Source organism: Carcharhinus amblyrhynchos, chromosome 8, assembly GCF_965287045.1.
Source record: "Carcharhinus amblyrhynchos chromosome 8, sCarAmb.v2.hapA, whole genome shotgun sequence".
NCBI classification, from domain to species: domain Eukaryota; kingdom Metazoa; phylum Chordata; class Chondrichthyes; order Carcharhiniformes; family Carcharhinidae; genus Carcharhinus; species Carcharhinus amblyrhynchos.
This window is the reverse complement of record NC_137331.1, coordinates 29,664,287-29,686,354: the sequence shown is the minus strand read 5'-3', so window position 1 is coordinate 29,686,354 and position 22,068 is coordinate 29,664,287. Positions and strand designations below refer to the sequence as shown.

At 44.4% G+C, this 22,068-nt stretch overlaps 1 protein-coding gene across 1 annotated transcript in view; it reads right to left on the bottom strand.

Moving 5' to 3' along the window:
* fer1l6 (fer-1 like family member 6) overlaps positions 1 to 21,624 on the bottom strand; it is a 150,846-nt gene extending 129,222 nt beyond the window's left edge. Inside the window, exons 1-5 of the mRNA XM_080194811.1 lie at positions 21,509 to 21,624; positions 18,887 to 18,969; positions 3,823 to 3,943; positions 2,841 to 2,895; positions 2,620 to 2,751 (exon numbers count right to left, since the gene is read on the bottom strand). Of these exons, the coding sequence (XP_080050937.1) occupies positions 2,620 to 2,751; positions 2,841 to 2,895; positions 3,823 to 3,943; positions 18,887 to 18,969; positions 21,509 to 21,531 (414 nt within the window). The 5' untranslated portion in view covers positions 21,532 to 21,624. The remainder of the gene's footprint in view (positions 1 to 2,619; positions 2,752 to 2,840; positions 2,896 to 3,822; positions 3,944 to 18,886; positions 18,970 to 21,508) is intronic.
* Between the last annotated feature and the right edge of the window lie 444 nt (positions 21,625 to 22,068).

Genomic DNA, 22,068 nt, shown 5'->3' with positions numbered 1-22,068 from the left:
ACAGGCAACAGTAACTTCAATAAACCTCTTGATGTTATTTTGAATCTACATGTGCAAACCACATCTCTATTCTTATTGTTTGAAACCTGCAACCTCTAACATAGTTAGGGCATACCGCGCGCAATTTATAGAATTTTTTTTGCAGATATATATATTCTTCTTCCTGTCCTATGGCTCTCCATGCTACACTTCAGGGGGTGATTCTCCCACCTCGCTGCACTGGTTTTTTAGGTTTCAGCCGGAGGGGGTGGTTCAGTCAGGCGATCTGCTGGGGGGGCTGTCTGCACTGTGGGGAGGAGGGGGGGGTTGATCAACATGGGCGGGACGATTGGCTCAATATCAGGGTGGGCCGGGACAGAGGAGGGTTTGATCTGGCTCGGGAATGATGGGGGGAGACCCACGATCGAGCCATGATGGGGGACAGTGGGGGTGGGGGGGTGGTCAGAGGGGCAGGATTGTGGGAGTCTCAGGCTGACCAGTAGTCAGGAGGCTGACAATGTGGGGCCAGTACGCATGCGCAGAGGCCCACTGGTTTCAGGCTCCCGGGCAGAAGTAAGTCCCCCCTCCTTGTTTATAATGATATTCACGCTGGTGGCCTCTGCAGTGCATAGACTGTGGAAGATTCTTGTCTGAACACCCACTGAACAAAAGAGCGTGGACTACTCAAGTTTTCCCCCGAGTTTGACACTTGGAATTTTTTGGGAGAATTCCACCCATCATTCCTAATAAAGTGTGTGAGCGTGCATGTATGTACATGCATGTGCGCGTGTGTGTAGCAAGCAGCAAGTTGGGGCAGGAGGATAGCTAACTTCCAGTCCATTTACAATTACAGTTTATTACCGAGGAATTTTCAGGAGTTGCTGTGTGGAATATTCTATCTATCCCAATGTGGATAAAAGCTGGTCTCCACTCAGCAATCCCAGAGCAACATAATGAAGATCTGAGGGTCAATGTGAGGAGGTCCTCAGGTGCAATCCAGTGCACTCTGTCCAGTTTTCTCAAATGGAGACAGTGGTCGGAATTCTCCGGCTGTTCACGCCGGAGGGATTCTCCGGTCCCACCGGCAGCAAACCTCCGCCCGCGGGTTATTCACTGATGTGGGATAAAGTCAATGGGAATTCCCACCGACAGCGGCAAGACCAGAGAATCCGCCACTAGCAAACAACGTGCCACCTCCCACCAGTGGGAAACACACCCAGGGTGTAGGAGTTCCAAAGCAATGCCTTTGTGAATTATGGGTGAAATCTTCAGGCCTCCCACCTGATGGACAAACTGAGGGTGCAAACATTTACCACTGCATTGTTGCTGTCCTTGTAACCAGTGCCATTCTACTCCATCCTTTGAACAGGTGGCCTAAGTATGTTCCTGAAAAAAGTGCCAAGCTGACTTAACTTGGGTCCTAACTTGTCAATGGAAACCACATGCCATTTTGGGGCTAAATTAGGAGGGGCAAAGGCCACACTCATTCTGCCTTCTCCCTACTGGCAGCTGGGAAAATGAGGAAAGATAAACTGTTCATGGAATCTGAGAGGCTGAAAGTGCTTGCTCTGCTCCTGGGAAGTAGCCTGAGCTTTTATCCTTCTTGCTCCCCTCCATCCCTGCCATTTGAGGATTGAGACCACCCACCACCATCCCCCCCATACCACCACCTTCCCCCACCCACCCACCACCATCCCCCAAAGCCACCTGATAATACACTAACCCTGATTTTGGCTGACTGACCAGCACTTACCAGGTATCCCAATAGGAACAGCAGACATCCAGACAGTTTCTCAGATTTAACACTCTCTTTATCTCTTCCTATTACCTCCATCACTGAAGGTGAGATGCGGTAATGTTTGAGCCCTCGTTGTTCTGTAAACAAATATCTCAAACACGAATGGGCAGATCTCAACAAAATCTGGTGTACACAGGCAGGTATAGCCCATGGAAGAACAGGTTAGTTTTTGGCAAAGATGCGTGTGCATGTGCTGGAATTTTTAAGGATCTGTTAACTTTGGGACAGAGAGCAAATCGACCTTTTTGAGGATATTGTGTTTATTTGGAATGCTGTTGATGATTTTGGGGTGTTGTGGATTGCCACAGCTGCCGTGACGCAATCTTCTTTACAACTGTCAAAATTTGAGCAGAGTTTTCTGAGCAGGTTGCTGGATGGGGATTAGCCTCAGTGAGGTGAGGAGTAAATTTTTCAGTCTCGCCCACCATGGGCATCATCATGGGCAGGACAGGAAATTTGGCAGAGTATTTAAAGGTCCGGTGATCTTGAACGGGAATTTCTGATCTCAGGGGGTGGGCACAATTGGAAAGCCCCGTCCAAAAACTTTTAATAAAAATATTCATTTTTTTTAGATTGTTCGTTGCAGATAAGCATGAGACAGAGAGGGAAAAGCCTCAAAGGAAGAGTTGCGTAATTGAAATAATGTTAATGCAGCATGACAGAGTGATATGATCGACAGATCCATGCCCCTTTTACCATCTAAGGGCTTTATTTTTGGATTCCGGTGCTATTTGAGTCCTTTCTAAGCTCACGTTCTTTTCTCTCTTACCCTTACACGCTAAACCATCAGAATGTGTTCACAACACATGTCATTATTGACACGAGCGATTCAATATTTTTACCTCATTGAAAAAAGGGGAATTAGTCGCCTCTTTCACTGTCGTTTGCTTTTTTTCATCTCCGACTTCAATTATGACTGTTGGGTCGATATTTTCCCCAGCCAGCTGTCTCGCCTCAGTAATGGTTATGGCAATCTGAAGCACACAGGAAACAAGAGTTCTCGAGTGACTAGTCCACCAGTTAAACAGCCATTGGGAAAAACATTGAAAATATCTCCTCCTACCTGGTAGTGTTGAGCCTTGTTTTCAGTGGGATGTATTTTGAACACTGGTTTTGATCTGTGCAAAATATTTTGTTAATGAAGTGCGATTTTATCCAGCTGTTTTGCAGTTTAGCAATGTAAATAAATTACTTAAATCAATAATTAATAACAATCTGCTCATATTATACAATAGCTATTGGGAGAGAATAGTTGATTCAACCTCTAGGTTAGATGGATTAGCCATGCTAAGTAGTGTCCAAAGATGTGCACATTAGGTGGATTGGCCACTGAAGCCAGGAATTGAACCTGGGTCCCTGGCACTGTGAGGCAGCAGTGCTAACCACTGTGCCACTGTGCCACCCTAAACTCCAGAGCATAGGACCCAGACAACTAAAAACACACTGACAATGGCGGAGTGAATAAAACAGGGAATATACAGGTGGCATGCATTGGAGATGCACAGAGGTTTTTGGAAGGCTGTAGGGCTCAGGAAGATTACAGAGACAGGGAGAGATGATACCATGGAGGGATTTTCAAACAGGGCTAGGAATTTTAAAACAGAACATGTCGGAAACCTGGGGCCAACATAGGCCAGTGAGTATCAGGGCAATGGGTAAATTGGGCTTTGTGCAAATAATGGCAAGGGCAGTAGGTTGTTAGATGATGTCAAGTTTACAGAAGCTGGGAGAGTGTTGAAATGTTCAGGTCTTGCGCTAACAAAGGCTTGGATGAGGATTTCAGGAACAGACAAGCTTAGGCAGGGTAAGAGACGGGGTAAAGTTACAAAGATACAAGCGGGTGGTCTTAATGATGGAGCAGATACATGGCCGGAAGCTCTCTCCAGGATCAAGCAAGATACCAAGGTTGCCAATGGACTTACTCGGCCTCAGATTTTGCCAATCAAATTTCACTCCCAGGTTGTACATGCATCTCATTTCTGAAAGGTGGAATTATCTTCTCTGAACTGGAATATAGCTTTAACATACCAGAGTCGCCTACCTACCTTTTTCTGGGAGAAATATTCCTGATGGAACTGCTGGATGGAAGTTCAATGTCGGTTTCATCAGTAACATGGCCAATGGCTCCTGATGCGTCCAGCATACTGTCAGTGTCATCTTGATTATCTGGAAAACAATCACAGCTCTAATATTCCAGCCAACACATAATCAGCCCTTCAGCAAGAAGGCATTTAGTTAAAGGGTGCCGACATTGAGGGGTGAAGCAACTGCACAGACCCTGAAGGCAGTTTGTGAATTGACAATTTACAAATAGGCCAATTTCCGTATCCTGGAAACCAATGGGATTATTACCTGGACATTTAAATTGAACACAGGAGCTGAAACAAAATTATTCAGAGAAACACCCACAGAATGGATTGTCCTCATGAGCATGTTATGTAACGATCTCCATGATGACCCATAACTTTTACAAAGAAATTCAAACAGCTGAAAGGATTAATTTCACATTTTAAGATGTTTACTGTAACACAATACTAAAACCACAATTAACTAAACAGTGTCTTTGGAGGCAACTTGCACTTCAACACACAGGATGGAATATCTCCCCTTGTTTTTTCAGAGCAATCAACAAAACATACTTCATAGGTATTCATGCAACTCCTTGCATTTTACTTTACATTAAAGGCACAGTCCAAAATTAAAGGTACAGTCCAAAACTTAAGAACATAAGAAATAGGAGCAGGAGTAGGCCATCTAGCCCCTCGAGCCTGCCCTGCCATTCAATAAGATCATGGCTGATCTGAAGTGGATCAGTTCCACTTTCCCGCTTTCTCCCCATAACCCTTAATTCCCTTATCGATCAGAAATCTATCTACCCGTGACTTAAATTTAAACATGACAATCATATAAACCTGATAACTGTAACAGTTAACCAAGAAATAGCTGGTGCAATTAGGCCACACAATTCCATGTGTTTGTTTGGATTTAAGTGACTGTGTTGATTATTAAACCCCTGTCTTTAAGTTGGCAACAGCACATAGTTCAAGTGCACCTTGATAAGCAGATACCTCAGCATACATTCCTTGGAAATGCTCATCTCAAAACTGTTATAGAAGGTAAAATAATTCACCAACATAATATTGTTGATATGCCCAGAACTTTCCTACCAAAATGCAGACATTAGTGAACCCAGCGTGTGGAATGAGTACAAGACTTGGCATCAAAAATTTGGGGGTTGTTGCTGTGTCATTCTTTTTTATTATTCACTTATGAAACATGGGCCGTCACTGGCTGGCCAACATTTATTGCCCGTCCTTAGTTGCCCTTGGAGGGCAGTTGTGAGTCAACCACATTGCTGTGGCTCTGGGGCCATATGTAGGCCAGACTAGGTAAGGATTTCCTTCCCAAAAGGATATTAGTGAACCAGATGGGTTTTTCCGACAATTGACAATGGTTTCAGGGTTGTCAGTAGATTTTTAATTCCAGATTTTTTTATTGATTTCAAATTCCACCATCTGCTGTGGTGGGATTTGAATCCATGTCTCCATTAGCTGAGTTTCTGGATTAATAGTCTAGCAATAATACCACTGGGCAATTGCCTTCCCCTATCAGGGAATGTGACCCTTTTTTAAGGAGTAGCAAGCCTTGACCACTTCAGCCACAAGCACTGGATCAGTTCAGACTCTGGACACAGTTTCAGGCTGAAGGTATGGGTTCAGCTGCCCACACATGACAGAGAATATATTAAAACATCTCAAGCTCACACTTTTTGGGAGAATAGTAGGTAAATAATAGCATTCTTGAGACTACTAGAATGGGAAGTTTTGCTTTATTCAACTCATTGTAGCATCAAGAACTCTGAGGTTAGTGTTGTACATTTGAGACCCTCTGCCCCATCTATGTTCAATAGAGTCATAGAATCAAAGAGTGATAGAGGTTTACAGCATGGAAACAAGCCCTTTGGCCCAACTTGTCCATGCTGTCCTTTTTTTTAAATCCCTAAGCTAGTCCCAGTTGCCCTCTTTTGGCCCATATCCCTCTATATCCATCTAATCCATGTTACTATCTAAATGATTTTTAAAAGACTAAATTGTACCTGACTCTGCTACTACCTCTGGCAGCTTGTTCCAAAAACTCACCCACCCCCCCGTGAAAGAAATTGCCCCTCTGGACCCTCTGGAATCTCTCCCCTCTCACCTTAAACCTATGCCCTCTAGTTTTAGACTCCACCACCTTTGGGAAAAGATGTTGACTATCTAGCTGATCTGTGCCCCTCATTATTTTATAGGCCTCTATCAGATTACCCCTCAGACTCCTACGCTTCAGGGAAAAAAATCCCAGTCTATCCAGCCTCTCCTTATAGCTCAAGCCATCAACTCCCAGTATCATCCTAGTAATTTTTTTCTGTACTCCTTGTAGTTCAATAATATCCTTTCTATAATAGGGTGACCAGAACTCTACACAGTATTCCAAACGTGGCCTTAACAATGTCTTGTACAACTTCAACAAGACATCCCAACACCTGTATTCAACGTTCTGACCAATGAAACCAAATATCTGAATGCCACACCTTTAATGCACTAGTTTGAATTTTTCTACTCTCCACGCAAGCTATTCTTGTGACCCACGTGTGTGAAATTTGCAAATTCTTTTGTGCTACAGACTCAAACCCTTTAGAAGTATGAAACCCACTGGAACCCATGACACTCATCTCCAAACTCCATGGCCCTGAGCCTCGGCACCTCCCTCTGCAACTGGATCGTGAACTTCCTAACTCACAGACCACAATCTGTAAGGGTAGACAACAACACCTCCTCCACGATCATCCTCAACACTGGTGCCCCACAAGGCTGTGTTCACAGCCCCTACTACACTCCTTATACACCTATGACTGTATGGCCAAATTCCCCTCCAATTTGATTTTCAAGTTTGCTGACGACACCACTATAGTGGGTCGAATCTCAAACAATAACGAGACAAAGTACAGGAATGAGATAGAGAATCTGGTGAACTGGCGCGGCAACAATAATCCCTCCCTCAATCTTAACAAAACGAAGGAGATTGTCATCGATTTCAGGAAGTGTAAAGGAGAACATGCCTCTGTCTACATCAACGGGGATGAAGTAGAAAGGGTTGAGAGCTTCAAGTTTTTAAATATCCAGATCCCCAACAACCTGTCCTGGTTCCCCCATGCCGACACTGTAGTTAAGAAAGTCCACCAATGCCTCTACTTACTCGGAAAACTAAGGAAATTTGGCATGTCAGTTATGACTTTCACCAACTTTTACAGATGCACCATAGAAAGCATTCTTTCTGGTTATATCACAGCTTGGTATGGCTCCTGCTCTGCCCAAGACCGCAAGAAACTACAAAAGATTGTGAATGTAGCCCAATCCATCATGCAAACCAGCCTCCCATCCATTGACTCCGTCTACATTTCCCGCTGCCTCGGCAAAGCAGCCAGCATAATTAAGGATCCCACGCACCCCGGACATACTCTCCCCCACCTTCTTCCTTTGGGAAAAAGATACAAAAGTCAGGTCACGTAGAAACCGACTCAAGAACAGCTTCTTTCCTGCTGCTGGCACACCTTTGAATAGACTTACCTTGCATTAAGTTGATCTTTTTCTACACCCTAGCTATGACTGTAACACTACATTCTGCAATCTCTCATTTTCTTCTCTATGAATGGTATGTGTTTTTTGTATTGCATGGAAGAAACAATACTTTTCGATGTATGTTAATACATGTGACAATAATAAGTCAAATTAAATCAAAACGTAGTGTGGAAACTCTACAAATATACTGCATAAGCAACACTCGTGTAGCAGGAGGGAGTGACTATGTTTGTGAGGCTGGAGGCTTTATGGAGGCCATGGAGACAGGCTGAGAGCAGCAGAGGCAGAGTGACAAGTCTCTGCTGTCAGCATTCAGGACACTGAAACCCTGCCCACTCCCCCTACAGTGAGGAACCATTTCTGCTGATTTTTCATGCAATGAGTACGTACGAAGGTAGCTTTAAACTCACCCAAAAAAACGGTCTGAAACTCCCCATTTTCCACCGTCCTGGACTTAGAAATTTTTTTGGTACAAACAACTTCAGCGGGTGGGATTTTGAGCCTGCACTGTCTATCCCGGAGACAACCGATGGAGATTCAGGATCTGGCAAATCCCAGAAATGGTGAATCCCGCTGGAGAGATCTTGATCTCCAATTTTCAACATCTCTCGGCAGTGACATAGCCACGGTCACACCCAAAATAGGCAAGAACATGATTTACCTGCATTTCGATAAATGTCAATCTCATTAAAGACCCTCCTCTCCAGATCTTCCCCCTCACTCAATTCTCATACTTCACCAATGTGACATCTCATTGACAAGGCTTACAGCAGGTTTACTCAGACATGAAGCTGTCATGGTGATTCCCCCTGCAGAGCCAAAGGTCACTTCAGCCCCCAGGGTGTGGGGTGAGAGACCATGGCCAGGCAGTACCCTGGCAATGCCAATCTAGTGCCAACCTATACCAGTGGCACTGCCAGGGGCAAGCCCTGGGTGGGGGGGGGGGGGGGGTGGCTCACATGGTGTTATTTGTGGTGGGAGGGGGCAGCGAACACCGTTAAGGATGGAGATATTGGCGACGTTTATCAATGGAGGAGGGTAACGATGCTGGCAACGATGGGAATGCAGAGAGGGGGCGATGCCAATGATGATCAGGGCGGAGAGGGGTGCCAGTGATGATCGGAGTAGGGGGACAGGGGGAGCGATGCTGGCAATGATGGAGGGAGTTGGTGCTGTGATTCGGGTTGACGATCATGAGGGGTCACAGGCTCAAGGTGAGAGGGGTGATGTATAACTCCGTTATCAGAAGGACGTTTTTTATGCAGAGGGTGGTGGGGGCCTGGAATGCGCTACCAAGTAGGGTGGTGGAGGCAGACACGCTGGCATCGTTTAAGAATTACCTGGATAGACACATGAGCAGCGTGGGAATGGAGGGATACAAACGAATGGTCTAGTTGGACCAATGCACGGCACAGGCTTGGAGGGCCGAAGGGCCTGTTTCCTGTGCAGTACTGTTCTTTGTTCTTTTGAAGTGGGTTGTTGCTAGTGATGATCAGGGCAGTGGAATGGGGCTGTGGGCAATGCCAGTAATGATGGGGGTGGGGCGGAGGGTCGATGCTAGTTATGATCAAGGGGGTTGTGGGGATGCACTTAGATGTGGTCCATCAAGACTACACCAGGTCTTTTGGCATCCCCTTCCTCATATCTCCCCTTGCAATTTTTTCTCTTCCAAGTATCTATTCAATTCCCCTTTGAAAGCCCCTATTGACTCTGTTCCTACACCCTATCAGGCAGTGCACTCTTATTGGTTTGCTATCTCCAGTTTCACAGTATCACCAAAAAGAACTGAGTCCATTGTACCAGCAACATCGAGAAATGCTCACAAACAATAAATCGTCATTACATTGCATTGAGGCTTACTGCTGTAAACAGCCCTGTGGACTGATTCAGAGAGTGATTCTCACTCTCTGGCCTGAGTCTGCTCTCATTATTTTCACTCATTATTTCAACAGCCTCCCACCTATCGTTACAAATCTTCAATAAACAAGGACAGGGCAGAGGTAAGAGAAAGAGGATTAAACTAAGAGAATGGGTGGGAGGAGGGAGAAAGAGAGAGTGCAGTGTTAGAAGAGAGAGAAAAATATAGAAACTGTGGGAAAATAACTGGAAAATGTAAAGAAAGAGTATAGTAACGGAATGAAGCAGAGAAGCGAGAAAGGCCCAGCTGAAACAGTCGATGTTCACATGCAGCCAAGACCTGGACAACATTCAGTCTTGGGCTGAGAAGTGACAAGTCACATTCATGTCACATTTGTGCCAGACAATGACCATCTCCACCAAGAGAGAACCCTATCATCTCCGCATGGCATTCAATGGCATTACCAACGCTGAATCCCCTCCATGGGATGTGGATCTGCTTGATTGGCATGCCAACCAACACCTACAACATTGAGTCCTTCCACCACTAACTAACAGTAGCAGCAGTGTATCCCATCTATAGATACGCTGCAGCAACTCACCAAGCCCCCTTCAACAGCCCTTTAAATACATGACCTCCACCACATAGATGAACAAGGGCAATAGATGCATGGGAACATCATGGTGCATGGTGGCACAGTGGTTAGCGCTGCTACTTCACACCACCAGAGACCCACATTTGATTCCTGATTGGGGTCCCTGTCTGTGAGGAGTCTGCACGTTCTCCCCGTGTCTGTGCGGGTTTCCTCTGGGTGCTCCAGTTTCCTCCCACAGTCCAAAGATGTGTGGGTAAGATGGATTGGCCATGCTAGATCACCCCTTAGTGTCAGGGGGTCTAGCTAGGGTAAGTGCATGGGATTCCGGGGATAGAGCCTGGGTGGGACTGTTGTCGGTGAGTGCTCGATGGGCTGAATGGCCTCCTTCTGCACTGTAGGATTCTATGATTCTATGACCACCATCTACAGATGCCCTCTAAACCACACATTGTCTTGACTTGGAAATTCCTTCACTGTCACTGGGTCAAAATCCGGAAATCTCCTCCCTAACAGCACTTGGGTGTACCACCTGGACGGCAGCAATTCCAGAAAGCAGCTCCCCACTAGCTTCTCAAGGGCAATTAGAGATGGGCAATAAATGTTGGTCTAGCCAGCAACACTCGCACCTTGTGAAAGAATACAAAAAAAGGATAGAGAAGGGGCCACAAATAAGAGAGAGATAGGAGTCGACCAGAAACGGGGAGAAGAATTGAGAACAAAACCTGAAGAAGAGGGAGAATGAGAGAAATAAATAGTGAAAGAAAAGAGAGGTTGATACAAAGGAAGGAACGAAAGAGGAGAAACACTTGCATTTATATAGTACCTTGCACTACTTTACAGCCACTGAAGCCTTTTGGAGTATAGTCATGGGTGTTTTTTTTTTCCTTCTCTATCCCCTTTTCCAGTTTGCACCCTTTCACTCAGTATTCTTTAGCTCTTTTCTTGTTTCCTATCTCTTTCCTACTTTCCCATTCTGCCTCCCTCTTCTGTTGAAACATTGCGAACGCAGGAGTCAATCTGAGCACAGAAAGATCCCACAAACAGCAATATGATGACGACCAGATAATCTGTTCATATTGTGACATTATTGACCAGTCCACTGGGGGTAACTCGTCTTCAATATAGTGTATCCACCTGAGGGGGTGGGTGAGCCTTGCTTCAACATGGCATCTGAACAGCGTCTCCAACAGTGTAGCACTCCTTCAGTGCTGCGATGGACTGTCAGCCTCGGTTTTCATGCTGGAATCCTGGAGTAGGACTCAAGCTCGCAATGTCTGAAGTATAAATACAAGGGCCACTCACAGAGGCCACAGCAGGCACGAAGGAACTGTAAAGAACCCAGGAGGGAGAAGTAGGGGAATAGAGGGAGTGGAACGGAAGAGAGGGAGAAAAGGATGGAAGAAAGAGGGAGAGAGGGGATGAGAAACAAGGGAGGATGAAATAGAAGAGAAGATGGAGCAGGTAAGACAGAAATATAGAGGAAAGGAAGGAAGAGAAAAACGAAAAGCGAGAAGAGAGGGAGAAAGAAAGGAGGAGATAGAGAGAGAGAAGGGAAGAAGCTGAAGGACAAGAAGAAAGCAAAGAAGAACCAAATTTAAGTTTATTTATTATCGTCATAAGTAGGCTTACATTAACAGTGCAATGAAGTTACTGTGAAAATCCCCTCATGGCCACACTCCGGCACCTGTCTGGACACACTGAGGGAGAATTTACCATGGCCAATGCACCAAAGCAGCACATCTTTCGGACAGTGGGAGGAAACCGGAGCACCCGGGGGAAACCCATGCAGACATTGGGAGAGTGTGCAGATTCCACACAGACAGTGACCCAAACCGGGAATGGAACCCAGGTCCCTGGCGCTGTGAGGCAGCAGTGTTAACCACTGTACTATCCAATAAAGAATTTCTTTCAGTGTTACTAGCAGCAATATTGACTATTTGTTAACACAATCCATTGTAAAATACTTTGAGAATGTCACTTCGATTATCTTGTGTAGTGATTGTAATAAAGATTGTAATAAAGATTGTAATGAGGTGCTACATGAGATGGATAAAAATAAAACACAACTCCGATGACATTTCGACGCTTCCAGAGATCACGATTCCGGCTCTGTCTTATCAGAATGCAATGGTTCAAAAATAGCAAACTTGCTGCACTCTGCTTTTCATTCAAACACTCGAATCAGAAGAAGCCACACACACAACACAACTGCCCAAATCAGTTGTTTACCTTGTGGGATGTGAGGTTGGTTTGTAGTTGGCGCTTTCCCAGGTGAGTCAGTTGTTTCAAAGTTGGCAATGTGAGCCAGCTGATATGCCTGTTGAGAAACCTGTTTGTTTGCTAACTATAACACAGATCATGGGACATTAAGTAATTATTCCACCTTTAGTGCGAAGTTTTTCCTGTATTAATTTACCACACAGATCATTGTATTCTGTCGAAAACACCGGGTCAAAAAGTGATTATGGATGAGGAAGACCTAGAAACTATAGAATTCCTACAGTGCAGAAGGGGGCCATTCGGCCCATCGAGTCTTCACTGACCACAATCCCACCCAGGCTCTATCCCCATAACCCCATGCATTTACCCCAGTTAGTCCCCCTGGCATTTAAGGACAATTTATCATGGCCAATCCACCAAACGCACATATCTTTGGAGTGTGGGAGGAAACCAGAGCACTCGGAGGAAACCCGTACAGACACGGGGAGAACGTGCAAACTCCACACAGACAGTGATCCAAGCAGGGAATCGAACCTGGGTCCCTGGCGCTGTGAGGCAGCAGTGCTAATCACTGTGCCACAACGTTGCCAACCTTTCTTAATACACCTGACCAGAGCTACCCTATTTTTGCAATTAAATTGCAGGGTCGTATATCCCATCTCATGGTCAGATGTTGGTCAGTCCCTGCATAAAAAATCTCCTCCTGATATCAGTCCCAAAGATGCCTTTTACTAGCTTCTGTGCCCAGCAATGACTCCCACTGTTCAAATTAAAGTATTAGTGTAAGCAACTAAACTTAAAGTAGCAAGCTCTGGCTTAATGGTACCACTCTTGCCACGTTAGAATCAAAGGGTTGAGATAGTAGTCCCACTCCAAACATCTGAACAGATGAATCCAGCCTCACACTCCAGTACAGTATTGAAGGAGTGCTGTAGTTTAAGTTAAGTTTATTTATTAGTGTCACAAGTAGGCTTATGTTAACACTACAATGAAATTACTGTGAAAATCCCATAGTCACCACACTCCAGTGCCTGTTCGGGTACACTGAGGGAGAATTTAGCATGGCCAATGCACCTAAACAGCACATCTTTTGGACAGTGGGAGGAATCTGGAGCACCGGGACGAAATCCACACAGACATGGGGAGAATGTGCAAATCTGCTCAGACAGTGACCCAAGTCAGGAACTGGACCCGGATCCCTGGCACTGTGAGGTAGCGGTGCTAACCACCGTGCCATTGTGCCACTGTACTGTCAGAGTTGCCACCTTTCAGACAAGAGATTAAATTGATGAAGGGACCAATGGTACTATTTGGAAGAGGTGCTGGGGCGTTCTCAGTGTCTTGGTCAATGCTTCTCTCTCAATCAACAGACTACTTTGTCATTGTCACATTGCTGCCTGGAAGGCTTCAGGGTGTGCCGACTGGTTGCCGTGTTTCTATTTTAAAAGTGCATAGGTAATGACAAAGTGTCTTGGGACGTCCTGAGGTCATGAAACACACGCTATTTCTGCTCCTTTTTAATAATTTCCCATAATGCAGACACTCTGGGCCTGGATTTCCCAGCAGGCTTCAGGGCCCCGCCATCAGGTTCAAATGGGCCTCAGAAACCAGGAGTGTGCAGGAAATGGTCACGGTGGCACAACTGCCTCACAGACCCGGGTTCAATTCCAACCTTGGGTGATTGGAGTTTGCACGTTCTCCCTGTGTCTACATGGGTTTTCTCTGGGTGCTGCAGTTTCCACCCACACTACAAAGGTTAGGTGGATTGGTGGTAATTAAATTGTCCCTTAATATCCCATGGGGATTAGCAGGATAAACATGTGAGGTTACGGGGATAAAGCCTGGGTAAGACACTCTCAGAAAGTCAGTGCAAATTAGATGGGCCGAATGGCCTCCCTCTGCACTGTAGTGATTCTATTATTGTGATTTCCCCCCGAGTGACTCAGTTAAGGATGGAGGACAGGCTTTCGAGGCTGGAGGATCATTCAGAGCCTTTGAACTTCAGCAAAGCGTCAGTCAAAGCAGCGCAGACTCAATTCTGCTGCCGGCTGCATTGTAGTAAGGATGAAATAAGAGGCATTCTTTACCCACCTCAGAAGCAGACATACGGCCATCAATTAGGGCCTAATGCCTATTATTCTCCCTCTTACGATTTCGGCTTTCCCCTGAGGCAGTCACCACCAGTGTCTATTGACCCCCGGGAATCCAACACTGAGCATCTAAAAAGGGTTTGTACTAAATGTCATCACTGCCACCCTAAAACCTCTGACCTTATTCTGACTCCAAACTCTGGGCCTTACCCTCAATCTGGCCCCGACTCCAGCCTGAACACCTAGTCCCACCCAACCCCTTCACACTGAGGCCCAGCTAACAGTGGAACCTCACTGTGATCCTTCCCGACCTCCTAGCATCCCTTGTGATAACACTCGGAGACCCAGCCACTGCTCCTCCCGATTGCAATCGCTTCCAGGAACGTTGTCAGACAAACACGTGTGGGCCCTTAACGCTGTGTCTACAACTTAATAACAATGCCCAAAACATTCCCATTCTCCTCTGACCTGTCATTTGAAGAGAAGCCATTAGCACTCTCTGGGTAAGGTACCCAAAACTGGTTGCTGCCAAAATTTTATGATAACTTGGAGTCCCTCCTGCAGTCATTTCTTCCCAGGAACTCAAAGCTGTGGAACTCTACAACTCGTTTAGTCTTTCCTTCTTCCCATAATCTTCTGGATTTGAAACCCGAGCTTAGTGTCACTCAGCAAATTCCTCTTTACTTACCTCAACTATGCTTCTACTGAATAACTCGCAGAATGATTTGATTTGATTTATTATTGTCACATGTATTAGCATACCTTGAAAAGTATTGTTTCTTGCACACTATATAGACAAAGCATACCATTCATAGAGAAGGAAATGAGAGACTGCAGGATGTAATGTTACAGTCGTAGCTAGGGTATAGAGAAAGATCAACTTAATGCGAGGTAGGTCCATTCAAAAGTCTGATGGCAGCAGGGAAGAAGCTGTTCTTGAGTCGGTTGGTACGTGTCCTCAGACTTTTGTATCTTTTTCCTGACGGAAGAAGGTGGAAAAGAGAATGTCCGGGGTGCATGGGATCCTGAATTATGCTGACTGCTTTTTCTAGGCAGCAGGAAGTGTAGACAGGGAATGGATATATCATTGGTAAACGTATTTCAAGATAGATGCGTAAGCTGGTGTATCTTGTCACGGTGTCTCAGGAAATCTCATATTCCTCAGAGAATAAGGTGCAAATTTTCTCAGTCCATCTGCCACGGGTATCGTAGTGGGCGCAGGGCAGACCATGGAAAGATGAGGAGGACTTTCTTCAGCCAGAGGGTGGTGGGGTTTTCCAGTTTCAGGGTGAGCGTGGCCAGAAAATCCTGTCATAAGAGTCTAAACGGAATAGTAGGCAAAAGATATCTAGGGGGATAGATACACAAATTCCCAGAAGTAGCAACTGAATTTGGAAAAAGCAAATAAAGAGGGATAGAATTGAAAAGTAGGTGCGCACATGCTTTAGTTCACTTAGCAATTCTAATATGTTGAGGAACATGCAATTTCTCCATGCATATTGCAGTAAAAAGTTATGGATAGTGATGGTACAGGCTCCAATTTCTGTCCATCATATGGCTGACCAGGATTCTCTCCCACTCCTACTGTTTGCACGTTTGGAAGGATTTGCAGATTAGTCACCGTGTGACCACGTTATGAATGCATCGTCCTTAGCCATCAAGTCCTTGGGTGGGACTCAAACCCAAAATTTCTCGATTAGGCTCAGGGGTGCTACCCACTGTGCCATAAGACCACCCCCATTGAAACACAGGTAAGTAATGTTAAAGCTAAGGAAAACCTTGGTTAGGCCATACTTAAGTAATGTACACGGTTCTCATCTCCATTCTACAAAAGCACTGGAGAAGGTCCAAAAAAGAGATTTACAAGGATGAATCCAGAACTGAAAGATATGCTTCAGGAAAGAACGAACAGAAAAAAAGGCTGAGAGATGAACAGAAAGAGGTCTTTCCGATGATGAAGGGTTTGATAGGGTATGCGTAGAGATGGTGTTTCTATTTGTGGGCCAGACCAAATCTAAGGACCACACATAAGACAATAAGATATAGGAGCAAAATTAGGCCATTCAGCCCATTGAGTCTGCTCCACCATTCAATCGTGGCTGATAAGTTTCTCATCCCATTCTCCCACCTTTTCTCCATAACCTTTGATCCCCTTACCAATCAAGAACCTATCTATCTCTATCTTAAATACTCGCAATGGCCTGTCCTCCTCAGCATTCTGTGGCAATGAATTCCACAGATTCACCACCTGGTTGAAGAAAGTCCTCCTCACCTTGGTTCTAAAGAATCGTCCCTTTACTCTGAGGCTGTGCCCTCAGATCCTAGTCTCTCGTACTAATGGAAACTAATGTCCACACTATCCAGGCCTTTCAGTATTCTGTAAGTTTCAATAAGATCCTCCTTCATTCTTTTAAACTCCAAGTACAGACCAGAGTCCTCAGACACTCCTCATACATCATTTGTTCACTAATAAATCCAATAAAAAAACTTAAATGAACTTCTTTCTCAGACAATAGTTAGAATCTGGAACTCAACGATTCCCAGTTTCAGGGTCCAAAGATGTGCGGGTTAGGTTGATTGGCCATGCTAAGAAATTGCCCCTTAGTGATCAGGGATGCGTAGGTTAGAGGGATTGGTGGGTATGATATGGGGGTCGGGCCTGGGTAGGATTATGTTCAGTGCAGACTCCATGGGCCAAAGGGCCTCTTTCTGCACTGTAGGGTCCAATGATTCTATGATACTGTATGGGGTAGTGTAAAGACCAGCATTGAAATATTTAAAGGGAAGCAAAATAAACATGAGAGTTAATGAAATTTTGGCATTTATTGCTAAAGAAATAGAGTGTAAAAATAGGGAAGTGTTGCTGCAACTGTACAAAGTATTAGTGAGGCCGCACCTGGAGTCCCCTTACTTGAGGAGGGATGTAATTCCATTGGAGGTGGTTCAGAGGAGGTTGACTGGATTGATTCCAGAGATGAAACATAAGAAACATAAGAAACATAAGAAATAGGAGCAGGAGTAGGCCATCTGGCCCTTCGAGCCTGCCCCGCCATTCAATAAGATCATGGCTGATCTGTCGTGGCTCAGTTCCACTTTCCCGCCCTCTCCCCATAACCCTTAATCCCCTCTCTTATCAAAAACCCATCAACCCGCTTCTTAAAAATATTTAGCGAGGTAGCCTCCACCACTTCAACGGGCAGAGAATTCCAGAGATTCACCACCCTTTGAGTGAAGAAGTTCCTCCTCAACTCCGTTCTGAACCGCCCCCCCTTTATCTTGAGGCTGTGCCCCCTAGTCCTACTGTCTTTTTTGAGCGGGAAGAGTCTTTCCACCTCTATCCTATCCATCCCATTCATCATCTTATACGTCTCAATGAGATCTCCCCTCATTCTTCTAAACTCTAACGAGTACAAGCCCAGTTTATTCAGCCTCTCCTCATAGCTCAACCCCCTCAACTCCGGTATCAGCCTAGTAAACCTCCTCTGCACTCCCTCCAAGGCCAAAATATCCTTGCGCAGGTGCGGCGCCCAAAACTGCACACAGTACTCCAGCTGCGGCCTCACCAATGCCCTATACAGCTGCAGCAAGACCTCCCTACTTTTATATTCAATCCCCCTCGCTATGAAGGCCAGCATCCCATTCGCCTTCCTGACCACCTGCTGCACCTGCAGGCTGGGTTTTTGCGACTCATGCACAAGGACCCCGAGGTCCCTCTGCACCGTCGCCTGCTGCAGTTTTTCGCCACGTAAGTAACAGTCCTTCCTACCATTCTTCCTACCAAAGTGGACCACCTCACACTTGCCAACATTAAATTCCATTTGCCATTTCCTGGCCCATTCGCCCAGCCTATCTAGATCCTTCTGCAGACTCTCCACACCCTCCGCACAATTTTTTGTCTAATGAAGAGACTGAGCAGTTTAGTCCTATACTCCTTGGAGTTTAGAAGAATGAGAGGCGATCTAATTGAGTTGGATAGGATGATAAAAGGATTGACAAAGTAAACGTGGGTGTTTCCTCTTGTGGCGCAGTCTAGAACGATAAGTCATATTTTAGGATAAGAGGCAGGAGATTTAAAACAGATGAGGAGAAACTATTTCTCTCAAAGGGTTGTGAATCTGTGGAATTCACTACCCCACAGTGCAGTAAGGCAGAGACAGACAGATTTTTAATTAGTAATGTGTTAAAGGGTTATAGAGAAAGAGCAGGGAAGTGGAGTTGAGGCAGAGGCACAATCAGCCATGATCATATTGAATGGCAGAGCAGGCTCGAAGGGCTGAACTGCCTCCTCCTGCTACTCATTCTTATATTCTTAAAGGAATAGAAAGAGAGCTCTGAAGATAAGGGGAGATGAAGAGGAATGGGAGGAAACTCACATGGGGTGCAAATACCAGCATGGATCAGTTGGGCCGAATGGCTTGTTTTTATATAAATCCAATATTATTCTAAGTGACCTAACGTTGTGAAACACGTTCGAAATTCTCCTGACGTTTTTTATTACCATATCCCAAGTTATCTGACATCTGACACACATGCACATTGCTCTTTCAGTGTATTTGGCTTTATTTACATACAATGGAGGATTGCTATTGATTTAATAGAATACATTTAACAGAATATCAGTCAAACAACCACAAACCAATTCCACATTAAATGGCATATCTAATCCCTTTAGTGGACTATTTATATTGCTTATTATCACTAATGGATATTTATTTACCAAGGCCTTACCTAATGCGCCTTTGTTTGCGATGAATAAACCTGTTTCTCCCTTTTTCTTCTTTTTCAGTTTAATTCCAGCAAATACATTCTTCCTGCAGGAAAAAAAAGCAAAATGTGTGTACTTTCTGTGAATCGTGAACCTTATTGAAGCAAATGAGAATATTAAGGGAATTCATAAACTCTGATTCATGGATATATTCACAATGTGAGGATGCTTTTGTTTACAGAGACACATTAGTGACAAGGCAAAGAACAGTTAGCCCAAATAACAGCCTGTAATATCTTCACATACATCTCCCTATCTCTCCCCTCAGTCAGGGAGAAATCCATCACAGGATTAGATAATCAATCTTTTTCACGATGATTTTATTCCTTTATAGACAATGTTCTACAAGGTAGAAAATCATTGTGGAGCTGCTGACATGTCTTTCTAATTTCCAAAATGAGGAGACTTTGATGGAAAAGGGGAGGCGATGGCCTAGTTGTATTATTGCTAGACTATTAAACCAGAAGCCCCGCTTTTGTTCTGGGGATCTGGGTTCAAATCCCACCATAGCAGATAAAGGAATTTGAATCCAATTTTTAAAAATCTGGACTGGCCCAGGAGCAGGGGAGATCCTCCCCTCTCACAGCCTGCCTCTGCAACAGGCGACCAAAGGTGAGCAGCATGGGGTTAAAGTGCAACTAAAGATGGAGGAACAGCCTCTTAAAGCAGCTAGAAAGGGCTGCAAACTCAGGTAAACTACATAAACATGTATCCCACACTCCTCTTGGCCAGAGAAAAAGTGCCCGGTCTGAGAGTCTGCCAACCATATTGATCTATGATTGGCATGGCATTGCTGCACACCAGGGCCCTGATGAAAGAAGAGGGGACTCCCACATAGACAGCCCTCCACTGGAGATAAAATGGAACAGCAAGGCATGTCCTTACAAGGGAGGAAGGAAAGGAGATGGAGTGTGTGCATCAGCAGGCCACACAGGAAACCCCTCCATGCCAAATGGAATGGCACAGAGGGAACTTCCAAAGGACAAATTGTGGAATTGCACTTTCTGAGGGAGACGTTGGGGTGCAGGGCCAATGTGGAATTCCATCCAAAAAGGTGGAGGTGGGGAGGAAATTCCCTATTTATATATGCTGAGAGACAATTAATACCATCACATTGTCCTATTAACTTTAGCAATGTAATTGACATGACGTTAACATACTTGATTGAGTTAATCATGGAGTAGAGAGGAGCAAAGATGACATGTGTTTCTGCCCTTGGATGACTGCTGGAGGAACATAAGTGTGATACTGAGCAAGAACAGGACAGAGTCAATGTTTCTCGGAAGGCCAATCCGAATTATTACCCCGTCCGCTACAATAGCGACTTTAATAAGCTACCCGAGAGACAATAGTTCTTTGGAAACCTGTTCAGCATTTGGCAGAGAATCAAAAAGAAAGATCAAGAAAATTTGCATAACTTCAGAACCAAAATTTACGGAAGTGTTTGTTGATATAGGGAGTGTTTGGCATTTGGATTATATTATATATATAGATCTATTTGCATTTAAAAATATGTGGTGTGTATGTGTAAAACATATACTTAAAGCATAAAAATAATATTTACCTGCATAATTATCAGCTTTAACGTTACATTTCGAAAGAGAAAAATGATTTTCAAAGAATTGTGAATCTCGCTATAAACATATTGGTCAAAGTCTTCCAGCCGTTCCCATTGGAAGGATTTTCTGGATCATCTGGATCCATCAGCAGCTTTATATTACAGTTTGTGTTTGGAAATAATAGCAGAGCCTCAGAATATAGGGATATTCCTTTAGAACTGAAATGAGGAGGAATTTCTTCAGCCAAAGGGTGGTGAATCTGTGGAAAGGCTGTGGAGGTCGGGTCATTGAATGTATTTAAGACAGAGGTAGATAGCTTTATGATTGGTAAAGGGATCAAGGGTCACGGGGAAAAGAACGGGAGAATGGGGTTGATAAACTTATCAGTCATGATTGAATGCAGACTTGACTGGCTGAATGGCCTCATTCTGCTCCTACATCTTATAGTCTTATTGTCTTTAATAATGGACCCCCCTCACCCCCTCCCCAAACACTAGAAATATTTTTTGCTTTGACAAAGTGTCATTTGGACTCGAAACATTTTCTCCCCTTACAGATGCTGCCAGACCTGCTGAGATTTTCCAGCATTTTTTCTTCTGGAACCAGAAAATACTTTCCCATCGCTTCTATCATGCATTATTGAAATTATATAACATAAAACTCTGTACTTCTTCAAGGAAAGAACTGAACATTTTGAATCTACCATCACATTACGAGTGCATCCATAATATCCTGTGTTACAATCCAATAACATCTTTCCAAATTGTTATGTTGCTTTGACCATTAAAACTATAAAATTTTCATCCTTACGTTGCAAGTCACTTAAAAATAATTAGCACAGATGAAAAGCATTTACAAAATGTTCCAAATTTGGTTTTCATTCTCAGTGTAAGAAAATTTCCATTGTGGACACATTAACGCAGTTTTTTTTTGGAATGACCAACAGAAATAAGATCACTTGAAATCAATAGTTTAAATTAAATACACTTGTCATTTATGTGAACAGAAATCATGCTTGTCACTTACTTTTGTGGTGTACCAGGCTCCATCTATTGGAAAATAGTTTCTCTCTTGAGTTCCTTTAGCCTCAGAAACTAATTTCACCAAGCTAAAACACAAAGCTAAAATGTGTTCCTGCACTGGTTGCCCCAGACTGTAAAGTTCACGTCACCAACCACATCCCTTTGTGTTTGAGTACTGATTAGCTATCATATTATCACAACAGAGGGAGGAATGAGTGTTTGTGACAGGTCGTTCACACTGTTTGCAAATGATTTTCCAGGTAAGGTTGAACATTGGCTGGAAGTATTCAAGTCAAACATAATCTCTGGGAATTTTTTTGAAACGTTCTGTACAAATCCGATGGCAATTTTTATTGTAGGTACATTTCTATAATTATCTCCTGAGCTTAATGAGCTAAATGAGAATACGCTGTTATGTTGTGACATGGTGGCACAGTGGTTAGCACTGCTGCCTCACTATTGCAGGATCCTGGATTCAGTTCTGGCCTCGGGTGACTGTCTATGTGGAGTTTGCATGCTCCCCACCTGCTGGAATTTTACTGCCTCGCCTGCCTGAGGCCAACG